This window comes from Nematolebias whitei, chromosome 6 (genome assembly GCF_014905685.2).
Source record: "Nematolebias whitei isolate Nwh7 chromosome 6, NemWhi1, whole genome shotgun sequence".
NCBI lineage: Eukaryota > Metazoa > Chordata > Actinopteri > Cyprinodontiformes > Rivulidae > Nematolebias > Nematolebias whitei.
Window position 1 is genome coordinate 52,827,857 of NC_056503.1, and position 11,132 is coordinate 52,838,988.

The window sequence follows — 11,132 nt, forward strand, 5'->3', positions numbered from 1 at the left end:
CTGTTACAAATAAAGTCCAGTTGTTTTTGTATTGAACGCTTTTTGAATTCATCATGTCCTGGATGACTGAGAATCTTCACCAGCATGTAACTCTAAAGGGACTTTAATACACTGCATGTGGGGATGCACACAAATTAACACATTTTGGAAGGAGGTGAGATATAATTGAAAAAATTATCTCAAAAGAAAATTACACTGGTTCCTAAATTGTTCCTATTAGCCTTATATCCTGAGAAACATAATTTTAGAAAAACAAAATGCACTTTTATAGATATATGGCTGTTATCTGCACAAATGTGTAAAGCTATGGCTTGGAAGAATGTCAGCAGAGCTAGCGGCACTCAGTGGATAAAGCAGACGTCGTCTAATTTGCCACTGGAAAGAATAGTATACATTAGGAAATCCAAGCAACATCTTTTTAAGAAGCTCTGGGGTCCTTTCATTAATTTTATTAAGGACTTAGACTTAATCAGAGAGATGGTTGGACTCTTGATTATCTGGAACCTGCGGTGCGACATGTTGAGTAGACATGTACAAGTGTATTCAATCTGTCTAATAATGCTCAATCCCCTGTTGTTTTTGAGAAGGTTTGTTTTGTTTTTGTTTGTTGGTTGTTGTTTTTTTGGGTGGGGGGGGGTTAAACTCTTTATTTTGTTTTGTTTTGTTTTTTCATTTAACTTGAATTAGCTGAAGTTCCAAAATTGGGCTTATAGATTTATGTTACTGTCATGAACAAAAAAAAAAAAGAAGCTTGTGCAGATTGTTACATGACTGTATTTTGAAAGTGACAAATCTCAATAAAAATATTATTGTAAAAAAATATATATATCCTGCTTTCTGTGCTATGACTGACGGAATATATTTTGAGTCTCGTAGTTAATCTATGCCAGAATGTAGCTGTGACTGGCATCCGTGTTGGAAAGAGACAAGCCAAACCTAACTATAAGATTTTTTTGAACGATATGATATGGCCCAGCCCTACATGCACCTTCTGACCAGTAAGCAGAAGATCCACTCTCCACACTGCACAGCATGCAAACCATCCCTTTCATCTAAAAAGTTTGTGCATCCCAAAAACAAGTTTCATTGGCAATAAGGTCCAAAAAATCTATTTCCCTTGCAATTTTTTGTACCAATGTTTTAAAAATATAGCATATCGAAATAAAAACAGATGTGGTCACAGTTTGAAAACCACTGCACTAGATTAATTTTTTATTAATAATTTTTCAGGGTTTTTTTTGTTTGCATGTCACAAAACTGTATAAATCTGAAACAGCACACAGAATTAGACCAAAGAATCATTAAATTCTGTGTTATCTGCCACACAAGTAAAAGGACCACCTACCAAGGTCTGGTTGTGTGGTTGAGGTCTGCGCAGTATCTTGGCATGGCAGCACGGTGAGATCCATAACAGCTGGTTGGCCAGCTGCTTTGCTGTGACACACACACCGACACGAGTTGGGAGCTTCTATCTTCTTACAGTCATCTGAGGTTTTATCTGACGGGCTCCTGTCTCCCATGGAACCACCTTGTTCCTGTAGTTTAGCTAAAAGGGTCATGAAAGACAAGCTACAGTCAGTGAGAATGATACAAAGTAAGTACAGTGCCTTGCGAAAGTATTCTGCCCCCTTGAACTTTTCAACCTTTTGCCACATTTCAGGCTTCAAACATAAAGATATAAAATGTACATTTTTTGTGAAGAATCAACAAGTGGGACACAATAGTGAAGTGGAATGAAATTTATTGGATGGGTCGAACTTTTTTAACAAATAAAAAACTGAAAAGTGGGGCGTGCAATATTATTGGGCCCCTTTACTTTCAGTGCAGCAAACTCAGTCCAGAAGTTCAGTGAGGATCTATGAATGATCCAATGTTGTCCCAAATGACTGATGATGATCAATAGAATCCACCTGTGTGTAATCAAGTCTCTGTATAAATGCACCTGCTCTGTGATAGTCTCAGGGTTCTGTTCAAAGTGCAGAGAGCATCATGAAGACCAAGGAACACACCAGGCAGGTCCAAGATACTGTTGTGGAGAAGTTTAAAGCCGGATTTGGATACAAAAAGATTTCCCAAGCTTTAAACATCCCAAGGAGCACTGTGCAAGCAATCATATTGAAATGGAAGGAGTATGAGACCACTGCAAATCTACCAAGACCCGGCCGTCCCTCTAAACTTTCATCTGGAACAAGGAGAAGACTGATCAGAGATGCAGCCAAGAGGCCCATGATCACTCTGGATGAAGTGCAGAGATCTACAGCTGAGGTGGGAGAGTCTGTCCATAGGACAACAATCAGTCGTACACTGCACAAATCTGGCCTTTATGGAAGAGTGGCAAGAAGAAAGCCATTTCTTAAAGATATCCATTAAAAAGTGTTGTTTAGGACTTCCTATATAAGGTGGTAGAACAATTTGGTTTTAACAAAACATTTATCAAAATTATTCAAGCACTATATTACCAACCCACAGCTAGGGTCAAAATTAATGGGAGCCTTTCAGAAACATTTAGATTACATCGAGGATGCCGCCAAGGCTGCTCAATTAGCCCACTGCTGTTTGCAATATATTTAGAACCTTTAAGCCAATGGATAAAACAAAACGGAAATATAAAGGGTATATGTATGGACGGAGGGGAACAAAAGATAGCACTATTTGCAGATGATGTTTTAATTTACCTATCTCAACCAGGCACGTCACTTCCAGCACTAATTAGTATAATGGATGAATTTGGGCTGATGTCAGGTTACAAATTAAACACAAAAAAGACCCAGGTTCTTTCTTTCAACTATTCACCTGACCAATTCATTAAAAACACATTTAGTTGGGATTGGCAGTCAAATTCTCTGAAATACCTCGGAGTGTTTCTGTCCCATGACTTATCTGAACTAAAATCTTTAAACTTTAGCCCCTTGGTGTCGAGAATAAAGTCAGATATGGGAAGGTGGAGTCTAATCCCCTTTACAAGCTTAGTGTCAAGAGTAGAAATGATTAAAACAAATGTGTTGCCAAGGTTACTGTATTTATTTACATCTCTCCCAGTTGAGGTGACGGATAAAGAATTTGCAGAATGGGATAAAATTATATCGAGATTCATTTGGCAAGGAAGGAAACCACGGGTCAGATTCAGAACTTTGCAGTTATCGAAGGATAAGGGGGGGCTAGCCTTACCCTGTCTGAAGAGCTACTATATTGCAGCACAGTTGAGTACTCTACTGAACATATGTAATCCATTATATTCTGCAAAATGGAAAGATATAGAATGCGCCATGTCACCCAAGATGCCTCTACAAGCCATAATAAATGATAACAAATTGAGAAAACACCTCAGGAAGGAATCAAATCCATGGCTAGGATTATCTCTTGACATATGGAATAAAATTATCGTTAAATATGGGTTGACAGAGCAGGGTAGAGTACTAAGGTGGATAGCTCATGACTCAGATTTTAAACCTAATGTAACAGACAAAACATTTAGTAAATGGGAAAAGGGTCCAAAGATAATCTGGGAGATGGTTAAGAAAAATACTATACAAAGCTTTGAAGAAATAAAGAACAAATATGAATTAAACAACAAGGATTTCTACAGGTACTTACAATTGAGGCATTATACGGAGGAACTACTAAGAAGGGCAAATTTAATTGAGATTCAATCTGGTATAATTAAGATGTTTATTTCAGCATATGAATCAAATTTGGGAAAGAAAATAATTTCAAAACTGTATACAGAATTGGAAAATTTGAAGAAGAGTGATACAATATACATAAAAGCAAGATGGGAAAAAGATGCTAATTGTGGGCTCTCACAGGAGAACTGGGAGGAGATATGTGGGGAACAGTGGAAAACATCTTGTTCCCTTTCGTGGAGAGAGTTTGGATGGAAGAATATTGTAAGATATTTTAGTACACCAGCACAAAGAAAATATCAAGATACGAGATGCTGGAGGCAATGTGGAAAAGACAGAGCAGGGCACTTCCATGTATTTTGGGATTGTGCCTTCATGGTACCCTATTGGCGGGATGTAAAGACTTGTATGGATAAGGTACTGGGGGTGAATATTCCACTTACATTTGAGGATCTGTACATGGGAAGAGGGATGGAAAGGATCACAAGAGCAGGCGATAGATATATGTATAGGGTTATGTTGGTAGCAAGCAAAAAAGCCATTACTAGGAAATGGCTGAAGGCAGAAGCTCCCAAGAGGGAAGATTGGGTTGACATAATGCATAATATTTATATTATGGAAAGGCTGACTTTTTCCATCAGATTAGAATCTGGAAAATTTAGGAATTATTGGGAAAATTGGCGGGGTTTTGTTTCATCCTGGAGATCAGACTTTATCGTTTAATAGTGTGGTTACAGGAACCCTTAGAGCTACAGGCTGCAAATAGTTTACGTACAGTTTTGTTCTGTTTTTTTTTTTTTTTTTTTTTCTCTTCTTTTTTTTTTTTTGTTGTTGTTGTTAACAAGGAAATGATTGGATATTATCTAGACTAGCAAAGTTGTTATGTCTGAGGCAGTTACAGATGTTATGTGCAGACTTTCTTGGATGATATGTATGGAACATCTGGAAAAAGAAAATATTGTAAAATCTGTATGTACACTTGTATGGAAAAATCATCAATAAAAATGTGCAAATTTAAAAAAAAAAAAAAAAAAAAAAAAAGTGTTGTTTAAAGTTTGTCACAAGCACCTGGGAGACACCAAACATGTGGAAGAAGGTGCTCTGGTCACATGAAACCAAAATCCAACTGTTTGGACACAATGCAAAACGATATGTTTGGAGTAAAAGCAACACAGCTCATCACCCTGAACACACCATCCCCACTGTCAAACACGGTGGTGGCAGCATCATGGTTTGGGCCACTTTTCATCAGCAGGGATAGGGAAGATGGTCAGAATTGATGGGAAGATGGATGGGGCCAAATACAGGACCATTCTGGAAGAAAACCTGTTTGAGTCTGCAAGAGACCTGAGACTGGGACGGAGATTTATCTTCCAACAAGACAATGATCCAAAACATAAAGCCACATCTACAATGGAATACCATATTATACCATTTTATTTATAAAGCACTTAAAACAGCTACAAGGCCAACCAAAGTGCTGTACAGACAGAACAACAGGTAACACACAAAGCAAAATACAAAATGAGGTAAATCAGAATATAGACATAAAAACGATGCAGATAATGACGACAAACCAGTGTGGAGCATACAGGATCAAACACAGATCATCTGGTGTTGAAAGCTACTGAATAGTAGTGAGTTCTATGTCGTATAAGCTTCGCCCTTTAAGGCCTTCGCTTTAGTGGGTTTATCCCGTTATGCGCAGCATAAGCACTGAAAAAATTTAGTCCACGCCCACCTGCTGTGTGGGCCCCACCCGGTCCGTATAAATTACGTTAAGAGCGGGAAATCGGCTCCCATTTTTTCTTCAGCAAGCTAAAATAGCACTGTCAGAAGAACAAAGAAGGAAAATTGTGTAGATGACCAACCTTTGTTAAGGATGCTTGGCCCGGCAGTCGACCTCCGGTCGTCCGGTGAGTTCTCCTCCCCGAGGAGAAGATGACGAGCAGTCCTATTCCAAGGTAAGCGCCGAGGAATATTTCCCAGTGACAGGTCACTAAACGCTGGACAACGCCATCTTGTATTTTTTCCTCTTATCGCCGACCCTCGGAGCAAATCGGATGGTTCCTCCGGGATAGGCGTGCTCAGCTGCAGCTCCCGCTGCTCTTTCCCTCCAGGGGCGCGTAGTGTCGGTGGAGGGGGGCTGAGTGAATGCTCACCCCATCCCACCTCGTTTTCGCATCGGCGATCACACCGCTCCCGGCCGACGGCGCCCCAGGGGTTGCCCGGTGTAACCCAGGAGGAGGCTGACATGAAAGGACCCTTTTTACGTCCTACGCCTTTCCCGCCAGTTCGGATGATCCGGCGGGAAGGTTGTTACTGGGCTCCATTCCGGCTCACCGTCTTGATCCATATGGCCTCGTGTTCCAACAGGACATCCTACGGGCGAGGCCACAGACGGGTTCTTTCCTGGTAGATTGGGGGAGCCGGTCTCCACAGTCCGCACCCATCTCCAGAGCAGGGGTTCACTGAGCGGAAAGTCCCTCCGTGCCCTCTGGAGCCGAGCCTGATGGAGGCTTCATTGGAGTAAGATGTTCGAGATGGACCAGCGTCCCGTGCCTCCGGTTAGCATAACCGAGACGGTGACACCGTTCTCCAACTGAGCTCACCAGCATGTGTTCCATACGGCCGCAGCGAACAACACGTTACGCTGTTGGCGTACACGTTCAGAGGCGGGAAGAGACGGTGGCCCTCTGTCCTTCGGCTCACTCCGCTCTCGTAGCGGCTGCTTGCTAACAACGCTGCCGGCCCCTGCAGTACGCTCCGTCTACAGAGCAGCTGACGTCATCCTCAACCGGTGCGCCTCTTTTGCTGTCTGCCACCCCGCATCGCAGCCGGAGAACGGGGTCCCAGAAGCTCTCCTGGCCCGTCACTCCACCTTCCTCTCAGGAGAAATGCAGGAGTCCGTTGGTGATCCTCTTTTCATCAGCTAGAGATCACTTCAAGATGCTCCACAGCTGCTCCACGGCTGCTCAACGCCTCCCCAGCTCTGCTACGCCAGCCCCTCCCGTCAGATGTCCCCGGCAGCCAGAAGTTCTTTTTTTTTTCCCGGACTTCGCCAACAGGGGGCCCTCCAGGACAACAAACAGAGCTCAACGGAAGGTAATCAGGTGTCCGATCGCTGGAGGTGTGTTGATGACACTGTAAAATAACATCATTTTATGATGAAGTGTCTCCTAGCCAGGCTGTCAGCATGGTTTATCTGACAAGCGGCTCCATCACACACACTCATCACGAATGAGCCTTTTTAAGGTTGTTTTCATTCACTGTCAGCGGTGCCGATGCGCGCTCCCACAGCATGAAAGCGCGCATGCAGCTCTCAGCGCCCGCCGTTCACGGCAACGTTCAAGTGAGACCACGGTACGAGCTCAGCAACATATCTCGCTCCCGGCAGAAGCGACACACGTTTTGTCATTGCAGCGGTGTCAACGCGCGCTCCCGCAGCATTAGCAGTTTCACAAGCCTCACAGCGGCTCTGCTTCTTTATCCTCGAAGAAGGTTTTCTGAATTAATACTGCAGCGCATGGAATCATTCTGAAGTTCACGTGACTTGCAGCCAAGAATGAACGTTTTTTTTCTGCAGACCGAGCCAGGGGTAGCCTCGCTTCACCGATGCCGCGCGCTGCTTCCTGACCGCTCCAGTGCCAACGCGCGCTCCCGCGGCGTCAGTAGCCCTACAAGCCTTGAGCGGCTCAGTTCATACATCCACGAGAAGGGGTTTTTGTCTGAATTAATATTGCAGCTCGTGGTATCACTCAAAAGCTCACGTGATTCGCAGCAAACGATGAACATTTTTCTGCAGACTGAGCCAGTGGTAACCCCGCTCCACCGTTGGCGCGCGGTGCCTCCTTACCGCACCAGTGCCAACGCGCGCCCCCGCGGCAATCCTGGCTTAAAGTGTCGCATGAGGACGCACACACACGACCCTCAGGGCGCGTCGGCTCATACGTGCACCCGCTTCCGAGCGTTACACCGAGCAGCTGCACACAACGTGATCATCAGCGCGCTCCAGCTCACATCAGCATGTATAAGAGTTTTCACAGCATAAATGCGTGCCCGCTTTATAGCTTATAACGGGTGGCAATGAACGAGCGCCTCCAGACGGATGGACGAATCGTTTTCATCCGGGATTCACGCTGCAGTTCAGCTCAAACCCCGGTGTGGAGGAACTCTGTGACGTTTTTTCTGTCATCTATGAACAGATCTCGACCCCTCTAGTAGATCAGGAAAGTCTTTTTTGAAATGTAATTTCTAGAATCTCAGATGGAGAGGAAACACAAGGTCTCTCATCACTTCCTGGTCCCAATGAGCCGGAAAGATGAGATTTATTCTAGATTGTCAATTTTCTGAGCTGTGAGAAACAACACTCCATTATGCGCCTGAGCTGCTTTAATTCTGCGTTATCTGGACACCTGTCGTTGAGCAGCTTGTACAGACAGGGGGCAGCAGTGCAACTCACGTGAATCCGTTGAGTGATATCAGCTGTTTTCCGTCAGCAGATCTACGTCACACACATTTAATAAGCTGTGGAGCCGCTGTGGCTCCCCACACAGCAGCCTTTTAAATGTTTTGGAGTGTCGCACGGGGTCTTTGAATATGACTCAACACTGACCTTGAGCTGCAGAATCATCAGAGTTTGTGATTCTCAGACAGCAAGTGACTGTTGCACACATACTAGCAGGAAATGTATGCATTTTTTTTCAATCCATGTGCCACATTGTGAGACAGATGCTGTGTGGGACACATTCAATCTGTTCTCTATTGGAGTGGGTACATCACATGTATTCCACCCAGAACTAGGACTCAGACACGGTAGAATCCTACCAGCGTCTGCGGACGTGTAGCAACACGAGAGAACGCTCAATGTCAATTATAATTAGCGTGGAGCCGTAGGACGATCCACCGCTGGGTGGACGTGCCTGCTCACAGCCTGTGGTCGTAATGCCTTTCACCTTCTTCTCTCCCTCTGGTATCACGGTTTTTTCTGAACCGAACTCAGGAGGAGGGACTGACGGCTCCTCTGTCCCAAGTGCGTGAACGCATCATGGTTCCCAGGCCTACGACATCTTTTATCAGGGCGCTCGTGGAACCTGCCGTGGAGGGGGGACGCTTCCTTCCAGGCGGGAGGAACTATCAGGAATTAATCAGAATAGGCCAGCACCTGTGGTTTGGCCGCTGTGCAGATCTTTGAGAGGACGGATCTCTCGCAAGATGTACTGCGTACGATTCAGGAGTCACGTGCTGCAACCACCACAGCGTTGTTCACATCAAGTGGTCAGTTTTCCAACGCTGCTGTACAGGAAGACGTAGAGGCCACTTCATGTCCACTGGACGACATGCTGTCTTTCTGCAGCAGCCGAAGGACAGAAATCTGGTGTCCAGCACGACTATTGTATGCTGCAACCGTGTTTTTTCTTTTGTCTCAAAGTTGTTGTAGACAGAACAACCTTTAATCATCCTCTGACGGAGCATTTTGTCTCAGATTGATATAGCGGCTGTGGGCCTGTTGTGACACGGGAAACGTTCAGTGTCAATTATGCGCTTCTCTGAGCCCATGAGACGAACCACCGCTGGGGGGTGGATACATTTGTCCACAGTCCATGGCCCAAAATGCTTCTGTACGCGTTTTTTCTCCACCTCCTCTGATCTTACGGTCTTTGAACCGAGCTCAGGAGGAGGGATTGACAGCTCTCCTGGTGGCCCCGAGCGCGTGGGTGCACCATGGTTTCCAGTCCTGAAACGCCTGTTGTCGGGGTGCTCGTGGGAACCGCCGTAGAGGGAGGACGCTCCCCTTCCAGGCAGGAAGAGCAACCAGGAGTTACCCAGAAATAGGCCAGCACCCGTGGTCTGGCCGTTGAACGAATCCACTTACAGAGGATGGGTTGCCCACAGGATGTAATGTGCACAATTCAGGTTTCACGTGTTGCATCTACCACAGCGATGTACACATCAAAGCGGACAGCTTTTCAGTGCTGATGTACAGAGAAGGATGTAGAGGCTTCCTCATGTTCTTTAGGTGGCATACTGTTCTTTCTGAAGCAGCTGATGGACAGAAATCTGCATCCAGCACGTTTAAAACGTACACTGCAGCCATCTCTTCCTGACATGAAGGTTTCTGAGACAGAACAGGTTTTATCATCCTCTGATGAAACGTTTTCTAAAAGGTGTACAGAGACGCAGGTCTGTCCCACACCCACTTGTTTCCAGTGGGATTTAATACTGGTCCTGCAGGTCATGATCAAAGCTTCATTTGAGCCTTTGGATCAGGTTCCACTTAAATTCTTGTATTTTTAAACAGCACTGCTGCTGGCTTTAACACTCACTAAGAGAGTGAGTGTTTTTATCTGCCCTCTCTGTCGCTCTGTCATGTCTCAGAAATTAGGCTGACGGCAGATCAGCTGATTTTAGATCAACCCAGCTTTTATGCTTAATACATCACGAGCTCTTTTAATCAAGAGCGATATCGTTGGAAGGGTCGTCGTCCCCCCCCCCCCTTTTTTCCACACAGATCAGATGAAGTAACGTCTTTTTATCTCCTCTGTCCTGTGCGGGCGTTGACGTGTTACATAGCGTGCACAGCTGCAATGCGTCAACATTTGTTTGTGCATTATAGAGATGCATCTGCAGGTCGCCCGTTATCCACCCAGCACTTGTCACACTGGCTGTGCGAGACTATTTCTGAAGCCTACAGAGCATCAGATTTAGAGTCTCCTGTCAACCTCAGAGTACACTCGACCAGAGGTTTAGTTTTCTCGACTGCTCTACATAATGGTATGTCAAGGCAGGATATTTTGCACTGTGGCCGCGTGGTCAACACCCTGCTTATTACTCGCCTTTATCTAGGTGATGTGACGGCCTGTTCCATGATACATTCTGCCTTTAGTGTTTAACAGAATGAACATTGTTGTTTCATGGAACGCCGTTTTATTCACATCTGTCTGCATGCATTACAGTGTGAGATGTTATCAATCACAAGTTGTGACTGTTATTTGATTCTATTGTCATTAATCAGTTCACGACTATTGTTACCAATCAGTTTATCTGATTAATAATCAGCTTTTCTGTTATTATTAATCTGTTCATACGGTTCAGCCGTAAACCGGTTGGTTCATGGCTCTTTTCAGCGTTTTTCCCTCCCCGTTGATGTTTCCGGGGCGTTCATGCATTCAGAATGCATAGTTACACAACATGCGTCTGTGCATGGCACACATAATTACGCAATGCGTAATTACGCACATGGGCGCTGAGTGATTACACTTTTTTGGGCAAGCTTCTGCTTCATACGGTGTTCGAATGGACCCAGTGAGGCGAGGACCACATCGGCTTCGCCCTTTACCCACTAAAGCGAAGGCCTTAAAGGGCGAAGTTTATACGACATAGAACGTTGGCTACGTACTGTAACCCCAGATTCTATGAGTATAAGCGTAGCCCTTTAAGCGTCGGGCCTCACTGGCTCCTAAATGGCTGAAGAAAAAGCTATTTTGGGAGCCGATTTCCCGCTCTTAA

At 44.9% G+C, this 11,132-nt stretch overlaps 1 protein-coding gene across 1 annotated transcript in view; it reads right to left on the reverse strand.

Moving 5' to 3' along the window:
- The window catches only part of brip1 (BRCA1 interacting helicase 1), a 232,794-nt gene that overhangs the window by 193,832 nt on the left and 27,830 nt on the right, over window positions 1-11,132 (reverse strand). Inside the window, exon 4 of the mRNA XM_037677750.1 lies at window positions 1,346-1,546. Within this exon, the coding sequence (XP_037533678.1) occupies window positions 1,346-1,546 (201 nt within the window). The remainder of the gene's footprint in view (window positions 1-1,345; window positions 1,547-11,132) is intronic.